Here is a 16,547-nt window from a genome sequence, read left to right on the forward strand (position 1 = left end):
TAGCAGAAATTGTTAGGTAGAAGTTTGAATGCAGACAAGTAATCACTTTCAATTCCACTTCCTTTATTGCAGTGGTGGGTTTCAAAATTTTTTACTACCGGTTCTGTGGGTGTGGCTTGGTGGGCGTGGCATGGATTGGTGGGCATGGCTTGGTGGGCGTGGCAGGGGAAGGATACTGTAAAATTGGGGATTCCCTCCCCAATCCAGGAGAAGATTACTGCAAAATCCCCATTTCCTCCCAATCAGCTGGGACTTGGAAGGCAGAGAATAGATGGAGGCAGGGCCAGTCAGAATTTTTACTACTGGTTCTCCGAACTACTCAAAATTTCTGCTACCAGTTTTTCAGAACTGGTCAGAACTTGCTGAAACCCACCTCTGCTTTATTGTCAAGAGCCAGTGAGGTCAGAAGATCTTCTAGAATGGATAGGGTAGACTCAAAACCTCAGATTTGGGTTTAATAAAACCTTTTCTGGCCTGGGCACCCACCAAACGTTTGTGGACTTCAATTCCCAGAACTGTCAACAAAAACAATTTTTGTAGGAAATTCTGGGAACTTAGTGCATCTGTTTAAAGGATATCCATGCAGTTTTCTTCATAACAGTTTGAATTTTGTTCAATTTTGTAATCTTAATTTAATCTTTCCGGTCTCTTGGAAGAGTACCTGGCTCTGCTGACTTGCTTGGGGCTCACAGAGGAGAATTCAGCCTTGGGGTTGGTTAGTGTCTTGAAAAGAAAATATGCTGCAAAATAAAAATTAGAAAAAATGACAGGTATTCCTCAACATAGAATCACATTGGGACCAGAATTTATATTACTAAACAAGACAGTTATTAAGAAAACCTTGTCCGATTTTATTACCATTTTTTGCCATGACTGTTAAGAGAATCATGGCAGTTATTAAGTGAATCATGAGGTTGTTAAGCAAATCTGCCTTTCCCCATTGACTTTGCTTCTTGGAATGCAAATGATAATCACATGACCCTGGGATGCTGCAACAATCTTAATATATGCCAATCATTATAAAAGAGATGTGGAGACTCTAGAAAGAGTGCAGAGAAGAGCAACAAAGATGATTAGGGAACTGAAGGCTAAAACATATGAAGAACGGTTGCAGGAACTGAGTATGTCTAGTTTAATGAAAAGAAGGACTAGGGGAGACATGATAGCAGTGTTCCAATATCTCAGGGGCTGCCACAAAGAAGAAGGAGTCAAGCTATTCTTCAAAGTACCTGAGGGCAGGACAAGAAGCAATGGATAGAAACTAATCAAGGAGAGCAGCAACCTAGAACTCAGGAGAAATTTCCTGACTTAAAACAATTAATCAGTGGAACAACTTGCCTCCGGAAGTTGTGGGTGCTCCAACACTGGAGGTTTTTAAGAAGAGATTGGACAACCATTTGGCTGAAATGTTATAGTGTTTCCTGCTTGAGCAGTGGATTGGATTAGAAGACCTCCAACATCCTTCCAACTCTGTTTTTCTGTAATTGCCAAGTGCCCAAATATTGACCATATGACTGTGAAGATGCTGTCTTGGTCGTAAATGCGAGGACAGTCACTTTTTCCAATGCCTTGTAACTCTGAACAATCACTAAACAGATGATTGTAAGTCAAGTCCTGCCTGTAGAAAATGCAGGATGAAAGAGGATAAAATTGTATAGCACTTTGTAGGTTTAAAAGCTCCATGGAACAGATGGAAGTATGTGCATACTTTTGGCAGCATGCAGGACAACAACTACAAAAATAAGCTGAGCAGGGTTCTAAAAACAGCAAGAAATCCATAGCAACAGTTCAGTAGTACAATAAAGTGCACAAAGAAAGAGCAAATTAAAATACATCACTTTGGGACACTAATTAAGCAATGCCCACTGAAATAAAATAGATGCTGTAAATTATTTGACCTCTCTGTTATGAATAATTGATTTTCTCTGTTTAATCTAGTCTTTAATAACAATCTAATACTTAATACTTCTTATTTTCTTTTAAGCACCTGCTGCTTCCCGTTTAATGGCAAAGTCAGGATAGATTATGGATTACTAAACCCGAGAGGCATTTGTGATGACTTTTTCAATTTCTAGACCTTTTGACAGTCAAGCAGAATTTACAGGCGCACAGAATATGTAAACTAACTTCACGCTTTCTGCACGAGACAATTCGTAGCATAATTTAAGTAGAACTGGTGCAGTTTAGATCTAAATTTCCTTTGCTAAATTTCCAATGCTTCATCAATTTACTTATGCCAAAAAACCACTTTCCTCTTCCATTCCTGGGTTCAGAACTATTCCCAACAGCCTTCAAGTTCAGCCTCTGTCTTTCAAAAGCTGACAGGGCCTGCAGTTATGAGCTGTCACTGCAAAAATCTGAAGTGCCAAGGAAAATTTATAGGTGGCATAAAAATGTATGGGATTTAATATTGAATTAAATAGGGCAAGGAATAAACGGCAGCAAGCCTGTTATCGGTTTACATATTTCATGCCATTTATAACCAAAACAAAATTGCTTCCTTTTTTTAATGTCTTGACAGAGCTGCACTTAGAACCTTAGAACCTGGCACCAAGCAGATGTTCTGTGGGAAAGAGACGCCTTCGCCACAGAACATCTGTTTGGTTGCCAGGAGGGATATGACGCTTGAAACAACCTCAGGGACAAAGTCAAATGTCTGTATCAACTTAGAAATTTGATTCAGGCTACCAACCAGCAAGCTTGGTTTAATCGCCAAGTCTTGGCCTCTTGAGTGAGCAACATGCTTGAATTTGTATGAGAGATTGTACAAACTCCAACCTTAATCCTAACCGCATTTTTGCCCTTTTCCCTAACAATCTCCAATAAGGTACAATATTAAAAACTGATAAATAAAAATTGTTCTGACCTAGGCTTCCTGAAAAAGCATAAATCACAATCTTAGTCCCAAAAAAACTCTTTTATAATGATTCACAAACCGTCTGTGAAGATTCCAACAGATGTCTGCTCGAGTTGACACAGTCTTTCAGGGTAATGTTGATAAGCACCCACCTTTATCTCCCTTGTAACGCTGCCAGAGACCTAATTGTCAATTAGTTTTGCAAGGCCAGACGGAGCACAGAGTCAAATGGACTTCTCAGAGCTTGAATTGACTATATGAACTAATTGCTTCCTGCAAAGGCTCACATCCGTTTGCTCTTCTTTTATGTCTTATGGGAGGGGCCAATCAACTCCAAGCCTTACTCCCGAATCACCCTTTTTTTCCTTAATTGTTCTTGCCTTCTGGCAGCTCTGTGCATGCGCACATTGGGAACAGGCTCACACTGGTCTTCTGCCTCACTGATGTCAGATTCCGGAGGTAGCACATAACTACCAGATGGCCCTGGCCTCCTCTCTGCCTCCGACACAGAGCCCTCATCCAAGCCTTCCCCAGACTCCAGGACTGGCCCACATTCCTCCCCAACCTCCTCACTGTCCAAATCTGCTGCCAACTCCACAGACCACTGGCAGGCTACAACAAAAATGTCTTACCAGTAGAACTCAAAAAGCCTGGCTGAGGGGAGAAATCTTGATTCTTTTCTGAAGTAGGAAGAACAGGTGCAAAGAGAGGTGAGAGGTGTATGCAGAGGGAGTTGAAGTCAAGAAGGCACCTGTAGCGACATGATCGAAGCCTCACCTCTTTTTTCGGTGGTGTGTTGTGCATACAAAGAGGCAGGGATATGACTGTATGTTCTTAGTGACCCACTTGACTTTTTTAATCAGACACTGTGGACTCCCCTGCCTGGAATGTGAATTCCATAGGGTAGGGTTTTGTTTTTTGTTTTTAGGTCTTCTAATGCATGCTCAGCCACTCAGTTTCTGAAAGCATTGGCCTCCCTGGAAAGAATTAAAATCTGCATTTCTTATATGCCATTTAATGTTCGTAAATTATCTCAGATTTAGTTTGGAAATAAGGGATTGCTTGAGGTTACCCCCTGCATTTTAGAGCTTAGTGGCGATTTGAACCAGAGCGTCCCTACTTATAGTAGTTCAGCATTGTAAATACAACATCCTCTTATGCTGTCCTCAACAGCTTTTTCCAACTTCTCTCCTTCACCAATGTGTGTGTGTGTGTTTGTGTGTATACGTATACAAATATCTATATGCATCTATATCTATATATCTATATCTATCTATATCTCTAACTATCTATCTCTCTATATCTATCTATTTGTACCCTATGACTATCATTAAGTGTTGTACTTTATGATTCTTGACAAACGTATCTTTTCTTTTATGTACACTGAGAGCATACGCACCAAGACAAATTCCTTCTGTGTCCAATCACACTTGGCCAATAAAAAATTCTATTCTGTTCTGTTCTGTTCTGTTCTGTTCTGTTCTATTCTATTCTATTCTATTCTATTCTATTCTATTCTATTCTATTCTATTCTATTCTATTCCTATTTCTATTTCTATTTCTATATCTCTCTATCTCTCTTCTATATCTATCTATCTATCTATCTATCTATCATCTATAGTATTTAGGTATGTATCAGGGGTGGGTTCTACTTACCTTTACTACCGAACCGGTGTGAACTGGGGGCAACCCACCACTGGTATGTATGCATATATGTATCATTTATCATCAAGGCAATGTAGAACCTCATAATAATGAACTCATAAATGAATTCGTAAGGATTTGATCTGTAGAACTTTAGGTACCATTTAATGCGAGGGGGGGGGGAGTCCTCCCTGATCTTGGTTGTTTTTTTTTTGCAGACGTTTCATTACCTGAGTAGGTCACATCATCAGTGCTAGAACTGAAGCATGGATGGTGTTTCCTAGTTTGGGTAATGAAGCATCTGCAAGAAAACAATCAAGCTTAGAGAGCACCAAGGACCCTTCATTTTAACCCTGAGGTACAAATATTCTCTTTTATTGGTATCATTTGTTGGGGATGGCAGTCTGTAATCCTACACTTGCTTTGCATGCAACCAGTTTAAAGGAACATGTGCTGTAGAAATGAACAACTTGGCTTCTGGCATCCAGGAAGAAAGTGACACGATAACAATTGAGAAATAACAACAACAACAAAAAAAAAACTCAAATGAAATGTTACATCACCTTGCAAAACTTTCAACTTGTCATCAAAGTCATGTACTTGTCATTTGATTTCAATAGACATTTAACTTTCCTTCATTTGGAGGTACAAGGTAGATTTTACGATATCTATAAGGACCTTGGAAATTATATTCATGCATTGCTGGACAGTGAGGAGATAGAAAATGGTTTCGCCAATGAATGAGAGAAAACAATATCAGTTGTTTAGATATATGACTTGTTCGGACGGTTTCCTATTCCTAGAACAATGGTGGGCTGCCTTTTTGTTTCCAAGGCTTAGAGGGACTAATTTCATGTTCGTGGAAGAGTTGAAGTTCTTTTGGGTTGATGCAAATGGGAAAAATATATCTTGCGCATGGTTCCCACCTCTTTCTCTTTCCCTCAAAACGATATACTCTATATTGTCAAGCAATAATCTCTATTGCCAGCATCTGAAATTTTGCAGTTGCCTGGAAAAGAATCTGGACTCTGGAAATATGAATTTGAGAGCCCACGAGCCTGACTGGGGCACTTCACAATATGAAGTAGCGTGAAAATAAAGCCAAATCACAAAGTATAGCAGCACTTTGCAAAGCAAAAAAAAAAAGAAGAAGAACACTGAGAGAATGGTGTGGCCAAAGCACCAGAGGAATAGGTGCCATCACTGGAAAGGCCTTGTCTGTTCTCATCCAGAGATATTCAGAAGGGGATTGGACACAGACAGCAAGACCTTATGGGCCAAAGGCCATGATTTGATTATCTTCGGCTTCGTTTTGAAGCCAGAGCACTTTCACTGGAAAGAGCTTGGCCTTTGTGGCAGCAGCTTTGGCAGGTGCAGTGAAGACCTGTTTTTTGATACCACTTTCCCTGCTCCCTGCCAAATGCATCTCTTTGAGCTGACATCCAGGTCTCACACACTGTAAGTGCTTTTCCACAAAACACAGCCTCAGCTCTACAAAGAACCTGGCATTTCCTGTCATACTATAGTTCTGATGATGATTTTTTTTTTCAAAGGCAGTCAAACTGGCAACTTTTTTAAAAAAAAAGGCAAAAAGACAGAAGGGCTGACATTCACTTCCCCAGCTTTATCTTTCTTTTTCTTTTTTCTTTTTAAATCAAATGCAGAAGCAGAAGCAAAAAGCCATGAACAAGGACAAGAACGATAACTGCTTAGCTACGGTTACACTGTGCGCATCTCTGTCTATTTTGTTCCTTCATTTTTTCCCCCATCTAATGCATACTTTCTCAACCTGGTGACCTCTGAATGCATAAGGGCTACAAGCTCAGAACTCTGAAACCAGAATACTAACAGGGGATTTGGGGAAATAGAGACCAAAGTGTCATGTTTTATCTGTGTTTGGGTGCATGGGCATCTCCCTTCCCTACTCATGTGCAAATAGATTGGTTATATTTAGTTTAATTATATAACTTCCTCTCAGTCTTCATTTTAACAGATGAGACAAAAACAGAAAAATGAATAGCTTGGATTTAATGTGGGTCCCTAGCAGATACATTTTCAGGAAGGGTTAAGATAGTCAAGATGGGAGTCACAACCATAAACTCAAAGCCCCACCATTTTTAACGTAAATTTTGGGGCACCACCACCCCAAACATCCTTAGTCTCTCACAAAGCATCAGAAAACCTTTTTAAAAATCAGATGGGGCATAGGGCCTTTTGGACATTAAAAGAATTTACTATGACATGGCCTAGTATTACAAGATGGAAGCAATATCATCCTTTTCCAACCTTTCTACTGATGGGCTGCCTGCTAAAATAAAGCCAGGTCACACTTGAAAGTAAATCAGGAAGACTGTTATTGTGTGTCTATCTGGCAAGAACAAAGAATGCTTATCCACAGGAAACATGCATGTGTAAAGCTTGTAACAATTCTGGGTAGTTAGAAAGCTGATAAAAGTAACAAGAGTTAGGCAACTTGCAGACCTCAGCTAAAAGTTAGGAATAGAGATGGCCTGCAGCAAATAAAATGTGTATTAGATAATTCCTGGGGCATTCATTAGCCAAGGCTTAGGAATAGGGACAGCTAGAGACCAATAGAACAAACTGTAGATTACTAAAATGTTTATTAGATAATCTTTCTTATTATCTCACCTTGTCCCGACTTCTCCTTTAGTGAAAATGTATAAAGCTGACTTAATCCTTGGTTCTTGGCATTTTGGCCAGGAGCCCTTTTCCTTGGAGTACTCCAATAAAAAGCAATCAGAAAACCTGTACCACATGTCTGGCGTCCATTGTTGGCTTCGGCATCAGGCTCAGACCCGAATTGAGGACAACACTACCAGCATATTACAAACCTGCATTTGTCTTCAGTTTAAAAATACTACCCAATTCAGAACTCTACCCATTGGCTTCAGCTGCAAAGGGACAAAGTGGTACTCAAAAAATAGGCAGAGCAAACTCTTCAATTGAAGCACAAAGCTTAGTGTGTGAGGAGCTTTGAAAGAAGAGAGACTAGGGGAGGAAATAATGCTATGATCCAAGTGAGAAAGATAAAGGACAAGAAATAACTATGCTCCTTGGAAGCGGCTCGACTACTGGCCCCATCACCCACACCTTCATAGCTAACAGTTGAAAAGGATGGGAGTTGCAGTCTGGAGATTCAAATAGGGCAGCCATTGCTAATGGAAGGACCATAGGACAGAAGTATTGAGAAAATGGCACAGGAAGGAATGAAAATTACCAAACACTCCCCCCTCCCATTTGCTTCTCAAAATATACCCTTAGAATCATCCACCCACCCCAAAGTCATTCAATATGACTTTGAATTTAACTTACTTTAGAATTCACACAGATGAATCCTACAGTCCAGTGTGGACTTGTGGACTTTCTTCTACAGATGGGTGCATTTGTTTCAGTCAGAAGTGTGCAGTTCAGTTACGATACAAGCAAAGTGCTGGATGGTTGCAAGGACTGTTTTGCTCTAAAGAGGTGGCGCAAATGGTCTCTTCTGCAAAGCTAGTCTAGTCTCACCAGATATTAGTCCATCTGAATGGACCCACGAATGAATTCCTTAGTCACATTATGTCTTCCTTCCAGGATCACACAGCATTATACCTAGTCCCACAAAGAGGGACATTGTGGGTCCATGTAGGTCATGATCTGAGGCTTTCAGTGTGAATAATGCAGCAATGGAAATGGAGAGGACAAATCACTGCACCTCAGTTTCCATTCTAGTACCTCAGTGGAAGTGGTGATTGCATCTATTGTGAGCTGCCCAAGTTCCTAAATGAGCTGTGAAGTCATACACATCGAATAAATCATAATAATGTTTTTACAGTCCTGATGAGTCATTTTCTGATGACGAAAAGGAGGAAATAGATCCAGGAGCTTCTAATACGGTAATTCCTGAAAGTTTTGAAACCAGTAACTCTACTCTGCTTGAGACAGATGCAGCAAGTCCCAGAAGTCCTTGCTTGCACCCACTGCGCGCCTCTCAGACTGTGAGGTTCACCACCCCTGCCCCAAGCAGAGGCATGCTTTTAAAATACAGCCACAGGGATTTGAGCTCCGCGGCTCAGATAGATTGGCCAAGAAAAAGGCTGGCAGGAGAAGCAGACTCTAATGAGTAGTGTATATCCGTTGTGCATCTGGTGGCTCAGTGTGACTTATTTATTGGCCTCACTCACAACAACTTTTCAAGCCTCAGCTGTGCCATGTTTATCTTGTTGGACCATGACTCCACCTCACTGTGTTTCTTGGATTTGTCATTTGTTTATCAGGTTCCTGGTCTCGACCCATCACAAGCCTTGATTACTTTACAGCTGTAGGACTCTTTGCTTCTGAACATCCTATCTAAGTTTGCATGTCTCTGTTTGTGGCAGGTATCCAGCTTCCTATCTTGTGGCTGGCAGCCAGCAGTGCAAGCACAGAAAAAGATGTAGCCACTGGGAAGGACTACAGGTTCAAGGGGCTACCTGAAAAACATGTAGAATAGACATATGGTTTTGAAAGAAATAAGGCAACTTTTGGAAGGAGCAGCTGGGCAGCCCAAGTTCATTTTTCTTAGATGCTAAAGACATTATACTCAATCATTTTAGCAAAACAGTAGGGACTGAAAAAATCCTTGCCTTTATGTATATATACAAGCACAGTGTGAGATAGCTGCATTTCACTTGGGTAAATTCACATCATGCATGCAGTGTGATGTTCTGGATGAAGAGACAATGCCATTCACCTTTCTGAAGTGTTTTACATTACTCTTAAGGCGCTGACCAAGGGGGCATGTGATGGCTCAGCGGTTAGAGATGCTGAGCTTCTCAGCTGGAAAGTTGACAGCCCGGGTTCAAGACTCAAGTTCCATGCAATGGAGTGAGCTCCCATTAGCTACCACAGTTCCTACCAACCTAGCAGTTCAAAAACATGCAAATGTGAGTAGATAAATAGGCACCACTTTGATAGGAAGGTAAAAGCATTCCGTGCACCTTGGCGTATAATCGTGCTGGTCACATGACCACATAAATGTCTTTGGACACCACTGGCTCCCTCAACTAAGAAGTAGAGATGAGCGCTGCCGCCTGCAGTCAGACACAACTGGACAAGGGAAACCTTTATCTTTACCTAAGGCCTTGACCACTGGTTCCTGTAACCAAAAGAAATTTCAGTGCATATCTTACTCTTCTAGGACTTCCTCTAGTTGCCTGGAAAAGTCTGAAGAATTTTCCCAGACTATAGGATGGAGCCCCTCAGTGGAGAAACTCTAGTTCATTTTTAGAAATAGGCATAATATGTTACACTAGAAAGCAGCTTCAAATGGATGGGTGCTTTTCACAAATTTTCATGAAAGCAAAGCGTCTCCTTGAAGTTTTCTACAGTGTGAGGGTTAGTGTGTGCGTGACACACATAGTTGGAAGCAAACAACTCATTTTACCTCATCAAAGGCTAATGCAAATTAAAAAAAAGTTTTAATTTGCACTCAGAATGATAAGCAAGTAACAAAGTAATGTTTTGGGCCGTTTAAAAGGAATTCTACCTAATCTCTTCAAGGAAGGAGGGATATCAGGAGCGGAACCTGATGGAAATTTTAAGCAAATAGGTGGTTTTACATGGGGGAAACTGGCTCTTAATACCAAATACATATTAAAAACCATGGAACAGACAGTGCTACTTTGACAGAAGAAACATTTCATAGCATTATGAGATACAACATTGTTGAAAATATTTTTGCAAACCCTATTTCATGCACAAAATACTGCTCCGCCGGTCTGATTGAAGACTTATGGATTAATTGAATTTCATGTATTTACTTTAAAGAAAGGAACTGAGTGTTTACAGTCCAGTAGGAAAACGAAGTACTGTTTCTGCCTCAAAGTGCTGATGTCTGGTACATAATTAATTGCAAATTCTCAGCTACCTTGAGCTTACTTTTGTGCCCATTTGCATTTGTGAGAATGGTGATGCCATTCATGAATAAACATGGAGGATAAGTATATAGATCTATATAAATACATGTGTTATTTATGAAGAACACCTGGATGCAGCTGTCTGTCTCAAAGCTGTTCATCACATAGGTGGAGGAAAGGAAAGATAGGCATTTCAATATTATTAAAATAATCATTGACTTGTTCCTGGGCAAGATGGATGACATTTGCAAGAATCCTTGCTTTGCGTCTTCTACTCTTAGTCTATTCAACCCTTTGGTGAACGATGTTTCTCAGGAAAATGTATTTATTTAGAGCTTCATCCTGATTTAATAGAAAAAATGGTTCTTGCCGTGGCAGGAAGGAACACACATTTTTCTCCCTGAACTGACTTTGAGTCTACAACTACAGCTCTTCCAACCAGCATTTTCTTCTTATCAAGAAAACTTGCCGAAGATTAATTTTCTCAGCATGTCTTCCTTTTAAAGTGGCTGTTTTTCAATGCCATTTAAAGATAGCATTCTGATCAATTCTCCGTGGTCATGTGCACCAGCCGAAGGAAGGCGCCCAGATCAGTCTGTCCCAGATCAGGAAAACAACAGATGCTGCCGGAAAGAGGGGGCAAAAGGAGTCATTATCTAACAAATGCAAACATCTGCATACCAAAGTATCCGCACAGACACTCACATGTCTTAAAGTTTTGTCAAGAGCGGAACTGCACAACTTTTTGTAAGGTAGAGGATGTCAACCCTGCTCAGGGAAAGTTATGATTAAACTGCAGCCAGTTAAAGTGGCTAATTAATAAAGAAAAACCTGCTGTCTACACAGGTTCTTGTAACATGAAGGATTGATTGATTGATCATATGCCATCGAGTCACTGTTGGCTCTTAGCAACCACAATAGATTTGTTTTCCCCCATGGCTTGTAAATGGAGATTCTCAGTCATCCAGGTCATAGTTGTCTCAAAGGTACTTTTTCGAAAGGCGACTGGACTATTTTTTCCTATTTTTGAGCAGGAAGAAAAAGACATTTCACTACTCATCCAAGGAGCTTCATCAGTTGTGACTAGATGATGGGGAGATGGAAGGATAGGTTCTGACAGGGGGGCAGGAGAATGGATGGATTGTATTTCTTTCCAGTTATCTGAGAGCCATTGAGGCCATTTGGGGGCGGGGTGAAATGTAAAATGTGTTACTACTACTGGTTCTGTGGGCGTGGCTTGGTGGTGGTGGGGTAATGTGACTGGGTGGGTGTGGCCAACTTTTTTTTTAACCTTTCAAAGCATTTTTTCTAATGCTTTGAAAAGCCTCTGGTGATTAGGCAACTCAGCTGGGATCGTCAGAGAGGCTTTTTTTAAAATGCTTTGAAAAGCCTCTCTGCCGATTAGGCAACTCAGCTGAGATCCTCAGAGACTTTTCAAAGCATTTTTTTTACCACCTCTTTGCCAAGAGGTTGCAAAAAAAAATGCTTTGAAAAGCCTCTGAGGATCGCAGCTGAGCCGCACGATCATCAAAGGCTTTTTTTTTTACTTTTAAAAGCATTTTTTCGTCGGAAGAGGTTGTAGAAAAAATGCTTTTAAAAGTTAAAAAAAAGCCTCTGATGATCGTGCAACTCAGCTGGGCATGGGGGGGGGGCACAGGGATTTTTGCTACTGGTTCTCCGAACCACCTGCCACCATCGCTACCAGATCAGGTGATCTGGTCTGAACCAGCAGCATTTCACCCCTGCTTGTGGGGTTTATCTGTGCCCTGTTATGCCTATTATATGTTATCTGTTACATGTGCCCTGTTATATCTGTCCCCTGTTATAATGTACCTGTCATATCATACTAGGCAGCATCTAGAAACTCATACACCAGTTTCAAATATGTTCAATGGTACAGGGCTTTCCTAATCAAGAATAGTCAAAGGATAGGAAGAATAAGAAGGTCACCAGAGCTGGAAGCTCCTGGAAGCAGGGAAACATCATCAAGAGCTCAGACAATGGAAATGGATATGCATTAGGCAACTAGATGCTGTTTTAGGACCTCTTTCCAGAGCACGATACCATAGTCTTTTGAGACTGAAGGATGCCAATGCCAAGGCAACTAATCCACAATGCCAAATCTGATAGTGTTAAATCCACTGGACAGGCAATGTTAAAAATAATTATCCAAATGGCTATATATGTAGTTTCTGTAGATAGAATTGCAGGGAAGGATGTTTTGTCTTTCTCCGTTAGATAACAAAACATCTTGGGCCAAGCCGAAGTGGAATCTGTTATGGTGACTTCATCTCAGCTGCAATCCCCCAAAACATCTGGAGGAAAATAAGATACCTTAATCACTTCACACCAGCAGATACCATTACGATGGATGCAGAGGTTGCCCATCAGTTCTTTAAACATGCCCCACTGATTATTGAACATTTTTTTCTAGACTCATACAATAAATTGAGCCGAACTAATCAAACAGGTTGGAGTCTTACATAATGTTAAACTACAAAAATAACCTAATTAAGGTTAACACTAATCAAATTTAGCATGTTGTATGGCTGCATTTTCTAGATCATTAACCAACCTAGTTAAGTGTGGCACTCTATAGCCCTGGAGAAACCACCTTCTCAGAGCAATATTATAATTCCTCTTATGGCTTAAACTCAGCTTGCATATCATTTATATTTTTAGATAAGGGAATATTAATTTGAATGTACGGTAATGATATAGTTGCATGGATGGAGGGATAGACAGAGAGTGGTCTTATAAATTATTCACTTCGGAGAACAAAATTAATTTGAGAGCTGAAGAAAAAAATCTTGTCACTCAAGATAGTCTATCCAGTAGCTTCTTCCAAATCTTTAGGAGGGGGAGGAGGGGGAGGATGAAGATGATGATCACAGTGGTGATGTTGATATCCATTCAGTTTTGTCTGACTCTTGGTAATTCTATGGACCAGATCTCTCCATATCTTTCAACCTTGCACTATTTTTTTGAGTTGTTCTATGCTTTGGCTGGTGTCAGCTTTGATGGTGTCCAGCCACGTGTTTTTTGGTGGCCTTTTACTGCCAACTCTTCCAAACATAACTGCTTTCTCCAGTGAATTCTCCCACATAAAATGCCCAAAATAAGTGAGACACAGTTTTATGATTCTTTATGAATATAATTTGTACTAAACTGAAACAGCATGATCAATGTTTTATTGAATTTATTTATTTATTTGTCAAGAACGTATTAGGTAATAGATATAAGTATAAGCATGAATTGAATACATAAAATAGATACGAATAGAGGAAACATTAGGACAGGGACGGTAGGCACGCTGGTGCTCTTATGCACACCCCTTACAGACCTCTTAGGAATGGGATGAGGTCAACAGAAGACAGTCTTAGGTTAAAATTATGGGGGTTTGGGGAAGAAACCACAAAGTCAGGTAGTGCATTCCAGGCATTGACCACTCTGTTGCTGAAGTTGAATTTTCTGCAATCGAGTTTGGAGCAGTTCACTTTAAGTTTGTATCTATTGTGTACTCGTGTATTGTTGTGGTTGAAGCTAAAGTAGTCATTGACAGGTAGGACATTGTAGCAGATAATTTTATGAGTTACACTTAGACATACCGAATCTAAATTTTCTAAGCCTAGAATTTCAAGTCTGTTGGCATAAGGTATTTTGTGTTGTGTTTAATTGTGTTGCATGTTTATTGCTTTGTTGCCTTGATTTATAGGAGATTATTATATTGTTGATGATTGTATTAAATTCTTTTTAATCATAGTTAACTCATATTGTCCTTCTTTGATTATCCCTTGGTGAATAACCCAACGATGGAAAGAATAGTCATCAAAAAGGTGTTAAACACTTCAGGTTGAGGCTGAAATTGCAGACGGCTTCAGTGAACCTTTCTAAAAACTTAAATTAAAGCAGTTGTTTAGCCAATTCTGAAAAGGTTGGGATGTCAATTTAATTTCCAGTGACAACTTCCAATGAAAAGAACCATATTAAAAGAGATGCAGCTTAAATCCGCTTTGATTTTTCTATCATCTGGGCTCAGTTTTCTTCTATAAATGAAATTAGGCATTACATCTTCAGATCTTGGTGCCATCTGGGAAATGGGTGGAAACCTAGCTCCTGAAATACTGTATGCCTCTGGGATAGAATTTTGCTACTCGGAAATGGTACTCTTTCTTTTTTTTAAGGCAATTGTTTCATTTTTGAAGGGAAAGCAATGCAAACAGCTGGCTGCCACATTTTTTGACCGGCCTTCTCTTTTTATGTTTGTCCACAGGTTGGAATTATAGAAGATTTCCTATACCAATTAGAAGATAGTTTCTTAAAAACCAAGAAACTCAGAACAGCAAGACGGCAGAAAATGAAAATGAAGCGGCTTCAAAGCGAACAGCCGTGCTAGGCCTACTAAGGAGAGGCTTATATCCTGGGCCAGAAATGGCAAGAGAGGACTTTTTACTACAGGAATTTGACAATGCAGGCTGGCCTTCAAATTAATGAGATGTCCCTTCTGCACAACTCATCTTAGCAACCAGCTCCTGCACTTCATTAGTCTCATCAGACAGGAATAAATATTCATGAGATGCTTGACAGGGTATTGCGGTCTTGTTTATTCATACCCACTCAGGAATTTCAATCACTACTGCAATACCTTGTTTTGGGCACAATACATTCAGTGCACTTTGGGCTGATCTTTTCTTCCAAGGTCCCTTTCAACCCCATTATTCTATGTTCTATAAGAAATAAAGCTTGCTAATACTTCGTTAAGCCACTATAGTTAGTGGCAACTACAGTACCATTGGAAGGATAGGTAACATGTCCAACTGTTTTGATGACAATGAAGTGATTCTAGAAAGATACACACACACACACACACACACACACACACACACACACACACTTCCAAGACTTTTTCTACTGTTGTTAATCCAATCCGTACACATTCAAAACATTACAGTAGTCCTATTGCCAAAATGAGTTGCAAGAAGCAAATGACCAAATGGGGCCTTCTATCCATTCCATATTTAGTGGCAAAGTAAATCATATTCTGTTCTGTGATATCACTAGAGGGCTATTAATCTAGGCTTTAGAATGCCACTAGAGCTGCCATTCATTTTGCTTATTGGAAGTACACCCAATAGTAAGTGTGGATCTCCTAGGACAGTGATGGCTAACCTTTTTGCTGTCACGTGCCAAAAGTGCGGGGAACGTGGGCGCGGTCACACACACGCGTGCCCACACTCATAATTCAATGAGCCCCGCATGCGTTTGACACCCCCTATGCTCCCCCTACTTTGGCCCTCAATGGCACGGTGGGCCCAGTAGGCCCTTTTTTTCGCCCTCCCCAGGCTCCAGAGGCTTTCTAGGAGCCTGGGGAGGGCAAAAACGGCCTTCCCCATCCCTAGAGGCCCTCTGGAGGCCGGAAGCGGCCTGGTTCCCAACTTCCGGTGGGACTGGAGGGCCTGAAAATCAGTTGGCCAGCGCACGCATGCGCGCTGGAGCTGAACTAGGGCAACGCTTGCATGCCCACAGATATGGCTCCACATGCCACCTGTGGCACACGTGCCATAGGTTCACCATCACGGTCCTAGTAGATGAAAGCCTTGACAGAAAACCCATGTTTTCAAAATCATATCTCCAGGCAGAAGGAACATACCAATGCTCAAAGATCCATTGTTCTTGGGTGAATCCGTTATGCTTCAGTGTCTGCAAAGGCAAAAATTTGGGATACAGCTAGAAAGAAGAACAATTTTCTTTAGAATTGCAGCCACCGTATATTAGAGTGTTTATATGCTTCATCATTTAATTGAACTACAGAGAGTTACACTTCTTCAGTTGATATAAAAGTAGCTGTTCTTAAAAGCTTCCAGTGTGTATAATGCCTAGCTAATTGCCAAAGCACCATCCAGCTTTCTTATCCGTAAGGACAGTGTAAATTAGTTAATCCAGAATCATGGCAGGAAAAAAAAAATAACACAATTCTTGTTTATTCTCCCTTTCAAGAATGACTAATTAGGATATCACTGGGGTTTTTTTACTGCTGTTTTGCATTCCAGTACCCATTTCTCATATCTTTGTCAGTCAGATAATTGAATCAGGTAGCCAAGAATTTTTCTGGTTTCCCTTGTATCACTCAAGATAAAATTGCTTCTTTT

At 40.5% G+C, this 16,547-nt stretch overlaps 1 protein-coding gene across 1 annotated transcript in view; it reads left to right on the forward strand.

Moving 5' to 3' along the window:
• SPATA16 (spermatogenesis associated 16) overlaps nucleotides 1-14,794 on the forward strand; it is a 207,541-nt gene extending 192,747 nt beyond the window's left edge. The window contains exon 10 of the mRNA XM_070945958.1: nucleotides 14,672-14,794. Coding sequence (XP_070802059.1) covers nucleotides 14,672-14,794 — 123 coding nt within the window. The remainder of the gene's footprint in view (nucleotides 1-14,671) is intronic.
• The last annotated feature ends 1,753 nt before the right edge of the window (nucleotides 14,795-16,547 follow it).

The sequence above is a fragment of the Pituophis catenifer genome, unplaced genomic scaffold (assembly GCF_029215685.1).
Source record: "Pituophis catenifer annectens isolate HBS135680 unplaced genomic scaffold, rPitCat1.0.hap2 SCAF_6, whole genome shotgun sequence".
Classification (NCBI taxonomy): Eukaryota; Metazoa; Chordata; class Lepidosauria; order Squamata; family Colubridae; genus Pituophis; species Pituophis catenifer.